Source organism: Phragmites australis, chromosome 4, assembly GCF_958298935.1.
Source record: "Phragmites australis chromosome 4, lpPhrAust1.1, whole genome shotgun sequence".
Classification (NCBI taxonomy): domain Eukaryota; kingdom Viridiplantae; phylum Streptophyta; class Magnoliopsida; order Poales; family Poaceae; genus Phragmites; species Phragmites australis.
In genome coordinates, this window is record NC_084924.1 from 43658921 (window position 1) to 43677620 (window position 18700).

The 18700-nt window shown below is 47.5% G+C and overlaps 3 protein-coding genes across 3 annotated transcripts; 2 read left to right on the forward strand and 1 right to left on the reverse strand.

Annotated features, from left to right (window-relative positions):
- The first annotated feature begins 150 nt into the window (after positions 1-150).
- Positions 151-1774, forward strand: LOC133916676 (uncharacterized protein At5g39570-like). Its single transcript, XM_062360460.1, has one exon. The coding sequence runs from the start codon at positions 297-299 to the stop codon at positions 1530-1532; it is 1236 nt and encodes a 411-aa protein (XP_062216444.1). The 5' UTR covers positions 151-296; the 3' UTR covers positions 1533-1774.
- A 2734-nt stretch (positions 1775-4508) lies between these two features.
- LOC133916677 (uncharacterized protein At5g01610-like) lies at positions 4509-7106 on the reverse strand. Its single transcript, XM_062360461.1, has 3 exons — positions 6853-7106; positions 6315-6369; positions 4509-5199 (listed from the first exon to the last, which is right to left on the reverse strand). The coding sequence occupies exons 1-3, from the start codon at positions 6937-6939 to the stop codon at positions 4823-4825; spliced, it is 519 nt and encodes a 172-aa protein (XP_062216445.1). The 5' UTR covers positions 6940-7106; the 3' UTR covers positions 4509-4822.
- A 4155-nt stretch (positions 7107-11261) lies between these two features.
- LOC133914438 (indole-2-monooxygenase-like) lies at positions 11262-13315 on the forward strand. The gene is made up of 2 exons (XM_062357542.1): positions 11262-12337; positions 12440-13315. Exons 1-2 carry the CDS (start codon positions 11366-11368, stop codon positions 13070-13072), a joined length of 1605 nt encoding a protein of 534 aa, XP_062213526.1. The 5' UTR covers positions 11262-11365; the 3' UTR covers positions 13073-13315.
- Positions 13316-18700: the final 5385 nt, after the last annotated feature.

The following is an 18700-nucleotide window of genomic DNA, read 5'->3' on the forward strand; positions in this document are numbered from 1 at the left end:
GTGTTACGCGGTATGCCGGACTAGCCACTCAGGGGCGCCAAACATTTAAGGTTGGAGGAAGTCAGTCGGATATTCCAACCCGTGTCTGCGTCCTAGACCTCTAATAAAAACTCCGGGAAAAAGATTTAAAAAAATAAAAAAACTAATCTTATAGTCAGTTCTTAGAGAATCAGTTTTTTTAATTAACAATTCAGAATTAGCCTTTTGCAGAAACAAACAGGCCCGGCTCGAGCTGGAAGCTTCGTGCGAAAGCAGTAGTGGTCTGTTCGTTTCGTCTCTCTCCAGATCCCACCGAAATGGCCTCCTACGACGGCGACGAGGTCTCCGGCCGCCGCAGCCCGCCGCCGCAGCACCGGCCTGCTTCCGGCGGGGGAAGCGGGGACCTGGCGTCGAGCGCGAAGCTCTTGGCCGAGGCGGCGAAGCTGGCCCTCCAGGACCACAGCCTGGAGAAGGTGGACAAGGGCCGCGTCGCCGGCGCGGCCGCGGACCTGCTCCACACCGCCTCCAAGTACGGAAAGCTCGAGGGCAAGCCCGTGGGCGGATACCTCGAGAAGGCCGAGGGGTACCTCCACCAGTACGGCCGCAAGGATGGGGGCGCCGGCGGAGGCGGGAAGCATCAGGGGGAGGAAGAAGGCAAGTACAACAAGAAGCCCGGTGGTGGTGATGGGGGTTCGGGTGGGAGCCATGGAGGTGGTAGGTATGAGGAGGAGGAAGAGGGGTACAAGAAGAAGCCTGGTGGTGGGAGGTATGAGGAGGATGAATACAAGAAGAAGCCTAGTGGTGGTAGTGGCTATGGAGGTGGAAGGTATGAGGAAGAGGAGGAGCACAAGAAGAAGCCTAGCAGTGGTGGGTATGCAGGGGGGAGGTACGAGGATGAAGATGATTACAGGAAGAAGCCAACTAGCGGTGGTGGCTATGGAGGGGGAAGGTATGAGCATGAAGATGATTACAAGAAGCCTATTAGTGGTGGCTATGGTGGGGGGAGGTATGAGCAAGAAGATGACTATAAGAGGCCTCCTAGTGGTGGCGGTGGCTACGGTGGGGGAAGGTATGAGGAAGAAGATGATTATAGGAAGAAGCCTAGTGCCGGTGGATATGGAGGTGGAAATAGGTATGAAGATGAGTACAACAAGAAGCCAAGTGGTGGCCACGGCGGAGGAAGGTATGAAGAAGACGAATACAACAAGAAGCCTAGTGGTGGTGGATATGGGTATGGGACTTCGAGTGGTGGAGGCCATGGAGGAAGGTACGAAGAAGATGACTACAACAAGAAGCCTAGTGGGCACTCAGGGGGAAGGTATGAGGAAGAGGAGGGGTACAAGAAGACTAGTGGCCATGGGGGAGGGAAGTATGGCAAGGAGGAAGATGACAAGAAGAAGAAGCATGGCGATGATGAGTCAGAGGGCGGTGGCATTGGAGACTACCTAAAGCTGGCACAGGGTTTCATGAAGAAACAGGACGGGGAGGGTGGCAGTGGTGGTGGTATGGGAGACTACTTAAAGCTTGCAGAAGGGTTCTTGAAGAAGCGTTGATTAATCTTCGCTGTGTCATGATTTGGGAGGACTCGTTGTGTTTGGTTAGTCCCTCCCCTCGTTCTGCTTAATGTCTACAAGTTGTTAAAGTTTCAACAATTTCTATCCGAGGATGTAATAAAAGTGCATTGCTCATGTTGTCTGTGTGTTGTAACATGAATGTTTCATGTGCTACTTATGATGCTGGGAACATAGAAGTTTGGATGTATAATTGTTCATGGTTTCTGTTAGTTTTTACTTAAGTGCTATTGTTAATGGTAAATGAAACTGTTGAATATATGTTGATTCATTTACCATTTTGATTGGTTGCTATTTTGAAATTAATGTGTCACAGAACTGGATTTCAATTCAGATAAACCTGAGACAAAGAAGCCATATATGTTTCCACTTGATTGGTGGTGGTTCTAGGCTAATAGCCTTACAAAATAGCCTCTGTAATGGATAGATTGGACTATTGTTCTTATGTGCATCTAACTGCTCCTTTGCTGCCTGTCGGCTCTTATCTTATTGAAGTAGTTGCTGACTCTTTCCTCGCAGTGCTTGTGCTTATTGCATGCTGGTTCTATGTCAAATAATGATAGTTTTGGGCATCTGTATACGGTTAAATGGCTTAGTATCTAACTGGAACTAATGCCTTAAAATAAATAACAAGTCATCTAGGCAAAAAGCTAAGAGGATTGTTGAATTAGACCCTCAGCTTGTGTCATGTCATCAGCTTCAACCAGTGTAACAGTTATAGTATTAATAGTATTATGCCTTTCCCCAACTCCATGTCTAGTAGAAAAGGCACAAGTGCACCACTCAACCAGAAGGACCTTTACAACCAGACGGCATCTTCCTTTGTCCACTATGGTGGAATATTTCCACAAATGGCACTTTTTTGCGGCTGCCTGTTTATACTATCAAGCAGTTTATTCCCTTTTATTTGTATGGTCCCTCAATACTCTGATTCCAAGACCCTCATTTATTTAACAACCCCAAAGAACTCCAAGCGATTGAACAACTCCGAACCTTATGGTATCATTTTAACCCAATGGCCTCTGATTTCTTAATACTGATTCAGACTCTCCGTCCCTCTCACCTATGAACTTTTCTTCAATGGTTCGACCCAATAGATTTTGACATTAGATGTGATAAGAGTAACCATAGCTACCACGCTTCCGCTGTCCAGTGCAGCCAGTGCTGTGCTGGTGTTAGAAGCTGCTATGTTTTGCGTACCAGTATACCACCACGATGTAAACAAAATTGACACGGTCCGTGCTGTTGGTTCAACAGCTGACCTCGATGGACCATGATGCTTCCCATTGTAGCCAGGCCACTTTGTCAGTACATCGAGATTATTGAGGGCGGCTCCAAACAGTTTCACTTGTGATCAAATGTTTCTCTCACTACTGCTCATGATGAGGATCACGGAGATTGAAACAGCCAAAACAACCAAGAAAATCCTTCTAGCATGTACACTGTAAAGGTGTGCACCAGCCAAGCAAGTTTATGGTAATCACTTTGCTCATGTTGATCAATCTGGAAGGCAGTGCGCCGGTCAAAGTGAAGGTGAAGCTAGCACAGACTTTTTGAAGAAGCAAAGCAAGGTCAGCATGCTGGCATGAAGTAGTCAGAAGAAGGTAGCATTGGGAATTACATGAACCTAACGCAAGGGCTCGTGAAGAAATACTGAGCTGATTTCCTCAATCGATGGGTTACTGAGAGTTGAATCATCCTTTATGTCTGCAAATATTGTATTCATCTTAGCTCACCTATAAGTGGTTGCTTGGTTATGGATATTCTTTGGTTAACAATATTGCTGTTGCAGATGGATTTCAGTACATAATGCAACTTAATTGCTAGAAGATGGATCTTCTTTTTTAATAAATTGGCTTATGTTCACAAGAGTTTTCTGCTTCTAATGCTAAGGAATAGCAATGCAGTGCTGGTCAAGAGAACTTCAATTAGGGTTCATTGAACTATCTGGAAACATCAATTATTTAGTATTTAGCAATGTACCTTCCATTTAAAATCCTTTGCATGTAAGAAGCGTTATTTTGATTTGGGTATTTTGCTTGTTTTTTGTTCAACAGAGACTAGTAAAAAACTACACCATAGGATAGGAATTGAGAGCATGTATACAAGGGTCTAAAAACCTGAAGTATCTGGATAATGGCTGACTGGACCTGGATCACGTTCCAGGGAACCTGCCAGTTTATCTATGAAAAGAAGTCAGTTCTCCAATTTTATTGACAATTCCTGATGATGCTACCTGATTCTGTTATCATTATTGAATTTCACTTAAAAAAATACAGCTGGATTGTTGTGATAGTTCTGTCTGCAGATGAATTATTTGGTGGAGTTGTAATGAGGACTTTATCAATTATTCAATTTTTATATTACACTATATTCAAAACCATTTATGTACCTCCGTAGTTTAGTTTATCTATTTGTCGATTGGTGAAGTCATCTGTTCTGGCATCATGATACTCTCAGGATACTCAACCAGTCTGACAGAAGTTCATCGACCTATCATTGGCCATCTCCCAGAAGTTTACGCGTCACTCAGATTTAGTTTGATTCTCTTGAAGTTGGGCCTGGTTAGTTATGCCTCACGCATATGTTAGTTTGCTTCTTTCGATACTGGACATTTGCTACTCATTTCATATATATTTATTTACAGGAAAACATATACCGAAGCCCTTCCTCACAACAGCCTCTTTCGTTATGGTTTTCTTATAATTTGTGTACCATCTATAGCAGCTAGGTTTGTTCATTGGATAACACGGCCATGCCGATGTATTTTGCAGTTAAGTTTTACCCTTCTAGCATCACCTATCATTTACGAATAACATATTGCTGTACAAATGTACAAAAATACCATCCAAGTTACCTATCTCTACATAGTCCTCCTGTCATATGTAGTAGATCACGTACAAAACATGTACTACCATAAATTTCCATGTCTGGAAGCTTGTTGAAACCAATTGTGCAACTCAGCAAAAAACCAACCACATGCAGTACCAAACAATACAGGAACACATGTACCCTAGAAGCAAGCAAGGCAGAACAAGAACACATGCTGAATGCTCACATTAGTACATTACTGAAGCATCATACATGTGAAAGACTGATCAGATAACATGCACGGGTGTCTTCTGTCCGCAAGAACAAATTCTCCATGTTTCCAATATACAAATCTACCGAACCAGATCACATCAGTCACCAATCTGTCCTCGAGGATCACACATCACAGGGACCCAAAAAATGGCAAGAATGATACGGTGGATAAGACGAATGGACCAAGCTCAGAACTCATCAACAGAGACAGCTTCCCGGGGAACCTCATAAGCATCCTTCTGCCTCAGCTTCTTCACGCCAGCAATGAAGCACACCTTGTCCGACTTGTAGCTCTCGACGCTCACGCTCGTCACCTTCACCCACACGACCACCTTGGTCTTCATGCCTTCGATCCCAGAAAGCTTGCCTCGGGACAACGTCGCCTTGACACGAGGCGCGTACCGTACCGTGGAGGAGTCCTTGAAGCTCACCTCGCAGGGCTTAGACAGGTGCACCACCAGCTTCGACCTCGATTCGTCGAATTCGTAGCAGATGATATTCCGAGGGAAGAGGCCAGGAGGGAGGTTGTGATCACGCAGCACATCAGAGAGTGGCTTGTTTTTGCCTGGATAGGAGGAGAAACTGTGGTCAGTATATATTTTCGCAATATCAATTATCAGTTTGCATCTGCTTTTCCGTATGAACAGATCTAATTGTGCAACGGTGCTACGGGATGAGGTTAACAAAGTGATAACAAACAGAATCCAGAAGCAGAAAGTGTTGGGTCTTGAGAGGAAATGTTCAACTTCATGGAGCAAGTTTGAAATGGAATTTCAAATGAAATGTAGCAAGTGAAATATATGATCCTATACAGACTAGAAGATACCCACAACATTCAATTGATCATCACATAAATTGCAACCAAGAAAACAGAGATAGTTGTGATTATACTCTATGAGCAATGAACAATCTTAATAAATCAGAAGAGAGACATCAAACAGTAATGCATAACTGTGTGCTCTACAAGATATAAATTAGACATATAAATTATAAGCACATTATTGAGGAGACCTGTATTTGGCAAAAAGGCACGCAAGAAAAATAATCCAGTTTGCAGGCAGTCTTCGTCAGAGCAAAGGTATTGAATCTTCTATGGGCAATGCTTTCAGATGAGAAGTTGTTAAGTTACATTATTGATTGCTTTAACTGGAGCCTGCACGACCTGTACAGATTAGACGCTGCTTGGAAGCAAGAACTATGAAATTGAACAGGCATTACAGGCTGGCACATCAACTGGTTGTGGTTGGTGCTTCCTACGACCAGGACATATATTGCACAGCCTTGCTAATGCCGCCAAAGCCTTCAGGAGGACCAACGCAGAACAGCAGGAAGTCATTTCAGTTTGGCCCCCATGTGCACTATACTTTGCAGATCAAAAGGGTGCAGGAAATCAAAGGAAAGCTAGATCCAGATCAAAGGTTAGGAATCAGGCAGCTAGTACATATAATCATATTAAAGAAAGCTCTTTTCCATATTACTTTGGTTTTACGCATGAGGCAAAGAAAGCAGCATTTGAAATTGTACAACTACCAGCGATGGACACTTGTACTAATGATGTTGCCAAAACAACATAACATGGACCTAGAATGTTGTAATCAGTCATGTAACTTCTCTTCAGATTTACTCTTATTTTCACAGCCACAAAACCAACCGTGGTACGGAACAGAACAGTACTAGTACCTTTGAGCTTCTCGAAGACCCATTTTGCCTTCTCCTCCACAGTGCTCGAGAAACGCTGCAATAAGATTAAGATTGTCAGTTTCATTTCTCAACGCTAAATCAAACGAATTGCATCTAGAATGTGGAGTCATAGTAAATTGAGAGCTTTGAAACTATCTGCATGGCAAAGAGGGCTAGTACAGTTAAATCAAAGAATGCACTTTTCCTTTATCACTCCACTTGGAAAATTTGTAAAATAGGCTGACATATAGCTAATCAAAACAACATAGTTTTGCTGCTCCGAGTAAAACGGCATGGGAACGAATCTAATCCAACCCCAAAAAGAGGGAGATGTTAACGAAAAACTCCGAGAACTACCGATAAGAGTCGTCGATACTAAGAACAATCGAAAAGAATAGCTCACATTGTCACAACCAAAGTACTATTTTCTCCCCTAACTTCCTAACGGGAAGATAAAAGGCAACGGATCCAACGCAATGGCCTCGAGCAACCGATTACACAGAGAGGAGACACGGAAACGAGAAATGGCAGTACTCACGGAGATGTCGTCGCCGATGGCGGAGAGCTCCTGCTTGGCCTTGCGGGAGATGGTGAAGCTGCCGAGCTTGGTGAGAGCCTTCTCCATCCTCCCCTCCACCCGGCCACCCGGCTGAACCCCTGGCGTGGTGCAGCGCCTGTGCGAACGGGCTGACGAGGGCGGCTGGCTCTGCACTGAGGCCTGGGTAGGGGCGCCGCAGGATGGGCGACACAGGACAGAACCCGGTCCAAAGCTGCAGTGCTCGAACCTGAACCGGGAGGACCCCGATAAATAGCCAACGGCTCGCGAATCGAAATGGTGGTGGACCTGCGGCGCCGGATCCTTTGCGACCGTGAGGCCTGCTTCCAATTTTGCTGCCGTCACTTCGTCCCGTTTCTTTCTTCTTTTTCGTTTCTTACTGCTGTACCGGGAGATAGACAGACAGCGATGAGTTTTCAAAATAAAAAGAACACGACATTGAAGCGTATGACGGCATTTATTGCCGAAATTTGAGCTGATCGTTGGTCACGTTAGTTTTTGCCCATGCTAAACTCTCAAAAGAAGGAATCGCAACAAACAAATTTGAGCCGAATTTGCCCCAAGGGTGGTGGATATGAGCAGCAGAAGTGCAGAAATATGATTTAAGTCTGTTTGGTAGAATTTTTTTTATCTAATTTTTTTTGGGGTGATTCTCTGGAGTAAGTAGTTTTGTGACGAAAAATGATTTTACAGTGATTCTTTAAAATAAAATATGTGGAGGAAATAATTCTGTACGAGAAGTGAATCAGAAAAAATTACTGTTTTTTCAGCTCCCTAGCTTCTAAGTTCATTTCAAAGATTTACTCCTACGAATTTTACTTTAAAAAAACCTAAAAATTAAAAGCTGCTATTTAACAAAACTATTTTAACTTCAAGTAAGAAACTACTTAAAAACTATACCAAACAAACCTTATATTCACCGGGAGAGTGAACGCTGCTTCACCGCGAGTCTGCGACCCGCGCGTCGGGCATGGAACCGGTTTCTCTCGCGTAGCATACTCGCGTGTCACGGGCGAGGATCCCTCCGCCAGCGGGCATGCCTGTGACCGGCAGTCAGTTCATTCGTCACGAGATGGCGCGCGGGAGGCACCGCGCCACGCTGAGGCTGACCCGAGCGTTCCTTCGTGGGAGCGGAGTGGCCGTTTCGCTTCAACGGCCGTCGCGCGGCCGCTTCCTAACTGTATCGTCCCCGCGACCCCGTGTGTCGTTTGAGCAAAGCCGCGCGGGTCAGGCTACAATAAAATGTGCCCCTGCTAGAGCAGGGAAGGGCTTCTACTGCACCGCGACGAGCCCACGCTAACACGTGACGATACAGTTAGGTCAGAGAATCTTCTTCCATGAAGTAGACGTCAGACTAGAAAGTGCCGAGACATCCACACTACCGGGTAGGATGATCATTGTCAGGCAGCAGTATTTTAGCGTGATGCACAGCAGAACATGGTTGTCCTCCATGTTGCTAGTACTACCATTGTACAATAATTTGTTGTAGTAACTTTGATTTTTTTTTTAAAGTTCATATATATCTAAAACTTTCCCATCATTAGATATATCGTGAAATATACTTTATTAATATGATATATTTTTAAGTATTTATAATTTTTTTAAAATACATGATTAAAAATTGCTACAATAAATTATTATTGACAAGTAAATGAAAAATAAGGTAGCAATATTCTCTCGTCGTCTTAATTCTTAATTCTTCAAGCCCAGACTTGCAGACTAGCACGAGCGAGTAGCTTTAGAATTCGGCTGCTTCCCTGTGGCTGTGGCCTAGCGCCGGTTCGCTGAGCTAAATAAATAGCCATACTAACTTGGGTCGATGCGCATAGACCTGCACTATGCTCTCTCGATTTTTAAAATATATTTATTTTTATTAATATTATAAAAATTAGGCCCTTATTTGCAAAATTCACACAAATATACCCTTGTCGCCCACCACGGGGTGAAAAAAAACTCACTCTTTAGTTAGTGATTTTTCTAAAAATCAATAAAATATCATGTTCCAAATAATCACATAAAATTCTTAAAAATATGATTTCTTCAAGTGCTCTATAAATTTTCAACTCAAACAATGAATTTTACAATGACAAACAAAAAGGACAAATTAAGAAAACAAAAACTTATCTTTTTTGCTTCTCATTGTACAAACATTATTTAGGCTAAAATTTTGTGGAGAACTTTAATGTACAATCCTCTACACCACTATTTTTTTTTCAAAATTTTGTGACTATTTGGATAGTGCTTTGAATATTTAGAGCAAAACAACACAATTTTTTTTATGATTTATGGCAAATGTCACCCAACAAATGGTTTATTATGCTTGTGGGTTAAGCGACATAAGTCTATTTCTGTAAAAATTTCAAATGAGGTCTAATTTTGTAATATTAATAAAAAAATAAATAATATTTTAGAAAATACATTAGACACAAGGAAATATGTAACCTGCAAGCTGCAAGCCCGCAAGTTATATCCACTTGCCCTGACGGACAACCTCCGTATTGTTGGACGCAGGTGTGGAGGCGCCAAGCTGAAGCCTTCCTTGCTCCCCATCCCGACACTCCTCTTCAGTGCTCCCTCACCTGGTAGCTTAGCTGCTACATAAAAATATGTCTCCGAAAGAAAATAAACTGGTACACAAAAATATTAAAGATGTTATAAAGAAGAAAAAAAGAATCTAAGTAGGATCCACTTGGATCCGAATCCGTTAACTTCGGTATCTCAACGTCATGACACGTGGATGATGGATCCAGCGATTGCACGTCGTGATTTTGGGGTGCCCAAGTCAGAGGAACCAGATCCAATCCAGTTGTACTCAAATCTAAGTACACTATAGCTTCATAGTTTACCAATTTTTGTTAGGGGGCTTTCTCCGCGTCAAAGTGACTGAGAGCAGTGAAATCTCAGTCAACCAATATTGGCTGTTGGATAAGCATCTATGGTTCACCTCTTTCTTCTATCTCCAATTGACGACACTTTCTATCTCTTCTACGCAACAGTGAACTTGCCTTCCCTCAATCGTCTCCCCCGGATCCGTGGCCACCATCCTGACCATGCTAACTTGTCTCTGACAGGTTGTTTGTTTTGCCTCCCTCGCCGCAAGCACTGTCCACCAACGATCTTCGACCATCTGTGGCCGTTGGCACCCCACCCGTTGTCTAACGTCACCGCCGGTCTATTTGCCTCTTAAGACCTTCTCTCTGAGCCCGGGGACACCCGAAACCCTAACGTCCCTCAAGCCTAAAGTCCTAAACATCGCCGACAGTCACCCAAATCCCAGGCCCAAAGTCGTCGACTAAGATTTCTTGAGTTCTCAGTCACCTGAGACCGAGACATTCTGTTTCTGTTATGCAAATTTACATTCTCTGAGCATCCAATTCAGTTTCGTTCCCTCTCTTTTCTTACGAGTGCCTATGCTTCTGGCTTGCTTGTGTTAAGTCCATTTAGTTTTAATGTCATTCGCTTGTCTTCTCTTGGCTTTGCTCTAATGTTTCTCTTGTATCTCTTCCAAAAATCACTCTCTTGTGCAGGGACCAGCAGTGCACTAGTTGTTTATAGATATTTTAAAAGACTTGTCTGGAGATATTAAAGTCGGGCCCTTGTGTGTCTCATTGTCTCCTTGACCATGCTTGTGGTCTGAATTATGTTTGAAAGATATTTGTGTGTTTACCTACTACAACTCGAATCGGTTCATTTTGTGCCCATTTATATACCCTTTTGTAGCGTACCAGATAGGATACAGCAGCATCAAAGCGCTAGCCCGGTTGGTAAGGATAGCGCTCGCACGACACAAGCATTCGAGTCAATTCGTATTCGAGCCTGAGCGCTCGCATGGGTATACACAGAGCGGTCTCGTTCGACCCCACTTTCAAATAAGGTTGTGAAAATGGATCTCACTGTTAAAAAAAAAATCCAGATAGGATGCAAGTTTTTTTTTTTGTCGATCTAAAACTCACTCTTTTAAACTAAAAGTGTTATTTCACCTAATTGCTACTTTATTTTCTTGATGATTACATGGTGTAATTTTCTTTTTATGAGCTAGAGTGGGTCATTAAGCACCCACTTACATCCCAGTACCAGATGAGCTACCTACTTGTCAATTATCATTTTTAATGGGTTGTGTATATGTGCGCCACTGGTTTTTCCCGCAAGATTGTTTCTCCATCCACGTGTTTCTTGTGTTCTTGTTTGAACATGCTTGATTTAATCGTGTTTGCACTATTTCTTATTAACCAAACATTATGGATACATATATATGCACTTCGACCAACCAATTACCAATTTACCATTGACCACAACCATATAATCACATTTCGTCTTCCCTTGCTACATTGCCATCTTTGGCTATAAAAGGCACCTAGAAGTCTCAAGTAGCAGCACTCATAATTTTCGGAACAAGAGCAGCTCTCAAATTATTCCATAAACAGCTTGGTTTTTACTAGCTATCACTACACACAAGTTAAGATCGATAACCCTCGGTTAACGTTGAAACATAGCAATGGCTCACGTATTGCTGGTACTGGTACACGAGCTGATCCATCAAGGAGCAGCTCCACGAGCATTCTTCCTCGCCTTGCTCTTCGCTCTAGTGCTCGTGCCGCTCCTTCTCTGCTTTGCTGCGTCAACAAGGAGAGCGAGCGGTGATGGTGAGCTGCTGAGCGAGCTCCCTTCGCCGCCGGGCAAGCTCCCCGTCATCGGGCACCTGCACCTCATGGGGGCTCTCCCCCACGTCTCCCTCGCCGGCCTGGCCGCCAAGCACGGCCCCGACCTTATGCTCCTCCACCTCGGCGCCGTGCCCACCGTCGTCGTCTCCTCGCCGCGCGCCGCTGAGGCCGTCCTGCGCACGCATGACCACGTCTTCGCGTCGCGGCCGCGGTCCATGGTCGCGGACATCATCATGTACGGGGCGTCGGACTCGTGCTTCGCACCCTACGGCGAGCACTCCCTCAAGGCCAGGAAGCTCGTGACGATGCACCTCCTCACCGCCAGGAAGGTGCGATCCCAGCGCCCGGCCCGGGAAGAGGAGGTCCGGCTGGTGATGCGCAGGCTCGGCAAGGCGGCGGCCGCGCGCGCGCCGGTGGACATGAGCGAGCTGCTGCACTCGTTCGTGAACAACCTCATCTGCCGCGCCGTGTCGGGCAAGTTCTCCCAGGAGGAGGGCCGAAACAAGCTGTTCCGGGAGCTCACCGACATCAATGCGGCGCTCCTGGGAGGGTTCAACGTCCAGGACTACTTCCCGAGCTTGTCGAGGCTCGAGCTGCTCAGCAAGGCGGTGTGTGCCAAGGCCAGGCGGGTGAGGAAAAGGTGGGACCATCTGCTCGACGAGCTCATCGACGGCCATGCAACCAGGTCAGTGCACCGTGAGGATAATACAGAGGCCGAGCAAGAAGATGGCGACTTCATCGACGTCCTCCTGTCCCTTCAACACGAGTATGGCCTCACCAGGGACCATATCAAGGCCATCTTGATAGTAAGTGTTAGATTGGTACTATATGTCGATCTACCATGTCCATATATGCATCTCTAATTTATGCGATGATCGATTCAACACCATCCAATGGTGCCATTTCAGGACATGTTTGAAGCGGGCACCGACACCTCGTATATGGCTCTAGAGTTCGCCATGGCTGAGCTCATGCGGAAGCCACACCTTATGGCCAAGCTACAAGAAGAGGTGAGGGGGAGTGTGCCCAAGGGGAAAGAAATAGTCACAGAAGACGATCTCACTAACATGGCCTACCTCAGGGCTGTCATCAAGGAGACACTCCGGCTGCACCCATCAGTGCCTCTTCTTATCCCACACTTCTCCAGATACGCGTGCAGCATCGATGGCTACACAATCCCGGCCGAGACACGCGTCATTGTCAATGCCTGGGCACTTGGCAGGCACGATAGCTATTGGGAACTTGCAAATGAGTTCCTACCCGAGAGATTCATGGCTGGGGATAATCCCACCACCAACATTGATTTCAAGGGTAACAGCTTCCATTTCTTGCCATTTGGCTCAGGACGAAGGATGTGCCCAGGGATTCACTCTGCAGTAGCCACCTTGGAGATTATGCTAGCAAACCTCATGTACCATTTTGATTGGGAGTTGCCAACAGGGTTGAAGGAGGACATAGATATGACAGAGGTGTTTGGAATAACGGTGCAAAGAAAGGAGAAACTCTTGTTAAGTCCTATTTGTTTTAGCTTTAAATTTTGAAAGGTAGTTTTAAAAACTGAAATTAAAATAAACAATCTGCTTTCATAATTTGCTTTTCAAAATCTGTTGGACTTAATCCTTGTCATGGGTCTTGGGGACTCGTTTCACCCTAGTGCAGAAGCAAGAAGTTCGTATACGGTTCGTATACGGCTATAGCGCCGTTCGTATGTATGCTGAGTTCGAGTCGAAGTTAGAGTTCAGAGTCGGATCGTGAGATGGCACGATTCGTGTTAGGATTCGGAGTTAGCAGGTCACTATAAATTTGAGTTGTAATCTCTAATTTGTAAGCAAGACACAGACTCGTGCAAATTACAAGTTGAATAGAGTCTAAAATTTCCTCCAGAGAGTTTTTGTCTTGTTTTATTGTTCTCATCGAGTTTCTGTTGTTTGACGTTCTATTTGCTTCTTGTTGAGATACGCGAGTTCGTTCTCGCCGAGTAGTACGCAAATTTCAGGGCGGAGAAGCCACTGGAGCTGCTACATGCTAACCTTTGCGGTCCGATCACACCTTTGACTCTCATCGATAACAGTTACTTCATGTTAATTGTTGATGATTACTCACAGTGGATGTGAGTGTTCGTGATCAAGTCGAAGGACCAAGCTTGCTCCGTATACAGAAAGTTCAAGTTGCAAGCTGAGAACACGAGCGGGAAACGCATCAAGACATTGAGGACTGATCGCGGTGGTGAATTCCTCTCTGCTGAGTTCACCCAGTTATACGAGGAGGCTGGGATCAAACGGCACATCACCGCACCATACACGCCACAACAAAACAGCGTGGTGGAGCGGAGGAATAGAACCGTGATGGCGATGGTGAGGTCCCTCCTCAAAAGCATGAACGTGCTTGGAAGGTTTTGGGGGGAGGCGGTGGGGCAAGCGGTGTATCTGCTAAACTGCTTGCCAATGAAGGTGTTAGACGAACGAACCCCGTTCGAGGCTTGGAACGGAAGGAAGCCGCAATTGGCGCACCTTCGTGTGTTCGGCTGCACTGCACACGCAAAGATGACAACGCCATTTTTGAAGAAGCTCGACGACCGAAGCCAGCCGATGGTGTATTTTGGCGTCGAGGACAGCTGCAAGGCGCATCGTCTCTTTGATCCAAGACGCAGGAAAATTCATGTAAGCCGTGATGTTAAATTCAATGAAAGCATGGAGTGGAACTAGTGTACAAGAACAGGTGGCGGAGAGCCGTCTGATTTTGATGTTGAGGAGGCGATTAGAACTGAGCCGGCGGTGGGCAGTTCTGTGCTACTCGCGGGTGGTCTGGCAGGTGTGCCAACGACAGTGGCACATGATGATCAAGCTCTTTCATCGACTCCGCTGGCCGGCGAGGTGACACCGGAAGGACCAGTAACCAGGAGACGCGCTGCGACACACACGACAGCTGACTCTCAAAAAACCCCACCAATCTAGTGGTGCTGCCAGCACCTGAATTGCCAGTGGATGATCGAGCCACACCGCTATTGAGCGAGAGTAGCAGCACAGATGAAGGACATGTTCGATACAACCACATTGATGACATCATGAGAGATTCTCCAAGGGTCGATCTCGATGAAGACATGGAAGCTGTGGTCATGCTCGTGGAGACGGAGGAGCTGTCTTGCTACCTTGAGGCTGCTGGACAGCAGGTCTGGGAGGACGCCATGGACAAGGAGATCGAGTCCATAGAGAAGAATAACACATGGACTCTCACAGCGCTGCCGGCTGGTCACAAGCCAATTGGGCTCAAATGGGTTTACAAACTGAAAAAAAAAACTCAGATGGAGATGTGATCAAGCACAAGGCAAGGTTGGTCACGAAGGGATATGTGAAGCGGCAAGGAATCGATTTCGATGAAGTGTTTGCACTGGTGGCTAGGCTGGACACCGTACGCGTCATCCTTGCTGTTGCAGCCAACCGAGGTTGGCAAGTTCATCATCTGGATGTCAAATCGGCATTCTTAAATGGTGAGCTCGAAGAGGAAGTATACGTTACCCAGCCGGAGGAATTTGTAGTGAAGAACAAAGAGAATCTTGTGCTCAAACTCAGCAAGGCGTTGTATGGACTCTAGCAAGTGCCACGAACTTGGAATATCCGGCTTGATAGAAGCTTAAAACAACTTGGATTTGTGAAGTGTGCTCAAGATCACGCCATATACACAAGACGAACATGCCGGCATGGAGTTAATGTTGGAGTATATGTTGATGATCTCGTTGAGACATGAGAAAGTCCAGAAGAGATCATGGGATTCAAGCAGCAAATGATGAGTGAGTTCGATATGACCGATATCGAATTGCTCAATTACTATCTCGGAATTGAGATAGTGTAAGAAGATGGGCAAATTACAATCAAGCAAACAACGTATGCGAAGAAGATCCTTGGTCAATTCGGTATGCTGGATTACAATCCCACAAAATTCTCCATGGAACAGAGGGCATAACTGCATAAGGATCCAGATAGACAATTGGTTGATGCAACTGAGTATCGTTGCATCATCGGTTGCCTAAGGTATTTACTCTATACAAGACATGATCTTTCATTTGCTGTCGGGGTGGCAAGCATATTCATAGAGATGCCCACGGTGATGCATTACAAGGCAGTAAAGCAAATTCTTCGGTATATAAAGGGCACCATGCATTATGGTATTGTGTATACCAGAGGAGGAGAAACAAAGGTGATCACCGGCTACACAGATAGTGATCTATCTGGTGACATGGATGACAGGAAGAGTACTAGAGGTATGACTTTCTACATTAATGACAGCTTGGTGACATGGAACTCGCAAAAGCATAAAACAGTTGCTTTGTCTTCCCGCGAAGCTGAGTTTATATCGGCAACAGCGGCGGCATGCCAAGCACTGTGGCTTAGAAGTCTATTGGGGAAGCTGACAGGAGAAGAGCCCAAAGCAGTCAAATTATTTGTTTATAACAAATCAGCGATTGCTTTGATGAATAATCCAGTGTTTCATGACCGCAGTAAACACATTGATACCAAGTTTTATTTCATCCGTGAGTATGTTGAAGAAGGCTAGATTGAGGTAGATTTCATCTGCACGGAGGAGCACCGAGCTGATGCTCTAACGAAGGCATTGCCGGCGGTGAAGCTGGCGGTCATGCGACATCTTTTGGGAGTTCGTGATCCTGACCCACGACAAGATTAAGAGAGAGTATGTTGGACTTAATCCTTGTCATGGGCCTTAGAGACTCGTTTCACGCAGTGCGGAAGTAAGGAGTTTGTATACGGTTCGTATATGGCTATAACGCCGTTCGTATGTGTGCTGAGTTCGAGTCGGAGTCAGAGTCGAGAGTTGATCGTGGGTGTCGGTGTATTTAGAACCAGGGGTCCCTAAGTCCCGAGGCCAGGCCGGCCATCCACCACATGTCACCACCCTGCAAGGTAGGTAGAAGCTAAGTCCCGGGAGAAGGTGCTCGGGGCCGCCGCTTCTGGTTCCCGAGCACCCTAGTTCCCCGATGATTCGCAGAGCCCAAATACCAAGAAGGAAGTGCTCGGGAGAGAGTGCTCGGGGCTGCACGTGGCAGCCCCCGAGGACTCGGTGCCCCGAAGGTCTCACCGAAGTGCTCGGGAGAGAGTGCTCGGGGCTGCACGTGGCAGCCCCCGAGGACTCGGTGCCCCGAAGGTCCCACCGAAGTGCTCGGGAGAGAGTGCTCGGGGCTGCACGTGGCAGCCCCCGAGGACTCGGTGCCCCGAAGGTCCCACCGAAGTGCTCGGGAGAGAGTGCTCGGGGCTGCACGTGGCAGCCCCCGAGGACTCGGTGCCCCGAAGGTCCCACCGAAGTGCTCGGGAGAGAGTGCTCGAGGCTGCACGTGGCAGCCTCCGAGGACTCGGTGCCCCGAAGGTCCCACCGAAGTGCTCGGGAGAGAGTGCTCGGGGCTGCACGTGGCAGCCCCCGAGGACTCGGTGCCCCGAAGGTTCGCGCAAGATCATTCAACGACCCGAAGTGTCCCGTCGTCAGGGTGTCATCCAGTCAAAGGCCCAATGCCGCATTTAATAGGCACGCGCGGTCTGACATCCTGACATCCTGACATTCTCAGCTGCCCACGCCCCAGTGTCAGACCCTGCCATGCACTGGCAGGGGGCCGTGGGTCCATTAAATGCACGGGTCCCGTCCCGTTTCATCCAGGTGCCTCGGGATAACGTTGCCAGAATCGAAGCGCTCCGCCTGCCACCCTGCCCTGGCAGAAGAACAAGACAGGGTGGGCGCACTGGGCACCTCTGAGGCTACCCGGTGGGCCCCTTTTAGGGCGACCCGAGGCTTCCGCAGCAGCTGGTGGTCGAAGGCGCGCCGCATTTCTCCACCGCCCCTGTCACTTCGCCAAGATGAAATGATTACGCCTTTCTCCGTGGCACCTTGGCATTCGTGTCCCCTCTTTCCCATTCAGGATATGTTGAGGTCGGCGCGCCTATAAAAGGAAAGGATGGAGAACACTAAAAGAAGAGAGCAAGAGCCCCCGACCACAAGACGACCAAGAGACCAGACAACCAACAATCTCCGGCGAACCAAGCCAAAGATAGATCGACAGACACTCGAACCAGCTCAAGTTAAGCTAGAACAGAAGAGCCTCAAGCTCTTTGTAAACAGTTCTCCCCTTAGAACCAGATATCTCCTTGAAGAATCCCCTTCAAGGATAAATATAGCGCTCATACAGGAGTAGGGTGTTACGCCTCCGTGTGGCCCGAACCTGTCTAAAACCCGGCGTACCCACTTTTCCTTGCATTAGGGTGATCGTCTCCCACCAGCCATCGCATTTATTTCCGTTCCCGATTATTTCCCACACAAGCTTTTCCAGGATCATCCCCCCGGCCGAATCTCTAAAAAGGGGTCTCTCGGGATCCCTGCGACAGGAGTTCACTCTCCGACAGCTGGCGCGCCAGGTAGGGGGGAATATCCCTGGATTGTTTGTTTCACTTTTTTCTCCACAGGAAAAGATGGCCGGTGGGCACCGTCTCCAGCGTTCCGGCTCCACTTCCAGTAACGGAACGCTGCCCCACGAAGAAAGCCCCGTCGCTGCTGCGTACCCGCGGCAGCCGCCATCCACGCGTGCGGTCTTTCCCGCCCAAGGGGATCAAGGCGCTGGGCCCATCAGCGCCGCCGCCGCTGCCGACGTACTTTCCGACCCCCAGCAGGTGGTCGGGACCCCGGCCGCCAGGTTTGCCTCTGGACCACGTCGGGTGCCGCCTCGGCGTAGGCTCGCTTTCAGTGAGGCCAGCCCAGGGAGCGCGTTGCTTGCGGCACAAGCTCTCCTCCGACACCCGCCCATTCAGGCCACGCCAAACACTCCGGAAGGCCGGTGGATGCAAGATGTCGTCGCTTTGGTCGGCACTGCTCGTCGCCAGGTGCAGGCCGGGAGTCCTCGCGCCACTTCTCAGCACGGTGCCGCCAGAACCGGCTCCTCAGCGGGCAACACCCGCACGGGCCGAGGGGTCTCCAGGCGGAGTGCCGTCCCCCTGGCCATGTCCGGAGCCCGGGACCTTCGTTTGCACCTTGACGAGCGGAGGGGCCACGAAGATGCCCGAGTCACTCTCGAACGTCAGCGGGAGACCCGGCAGGGGGTTGGGGCAGAGGACCAGGCTTCCTCTCTCCCGGCCCATGACCACCGGGGATCCCCGGCTCGCCGCTTCTCGCCACCG

What these genes read in the sequence shown, in the direction of transcription:
- LOC133916676 (XM_062360460.1), top strand. Translation starts at nt 297, where the DNA reads ATGGCCTCCTACGACGGCGACGAGGTCTCCGGCCGCCGCAGCCCGCCG.
- LOC133916677 (XM_062360461.1), bottom strand. Translation starts at nt 6,939, where the DNA reads ATGGAGAAGGCTCTCACCAAGCTCGGCAGCTTCACCATCTCCCGCAAG. An exon ending in CCATCGGCGACGACATCTCC is followed by an intron (nt 6,370 to 6,852) that starts GTGAGTACTGCC and finishes ATCTTATTGCAG; the next exon opens with CGTTTCTCGAGCACTGTGGA. An exon ending in GGTCTTCGAGAAGCTCAAAG is followed by an intron (nt 5,200 to 6,314) that starts GTACTAGTACTG and finishes CCTCCTATCCAG; the next exon opens with GCAAAAACAAGCCACTCTCT.
- LOC133914438 (XM_062357542.1), top strand. Translation starts at nt 11,366, where the DNA reads ATGGCTCACGTATTGCTGGTACTGGTACACGAGCTGATCCATCAAGGA. An exon ending in ATATCAAGGCCATCTTGATA is followed by an intron (nt 12,338 to 12,439) that starts GTAAGTGTTAGA and finishes GTGCCATTTCAG; the next exon opens with GACATGTTTGAAGCGGGCAC.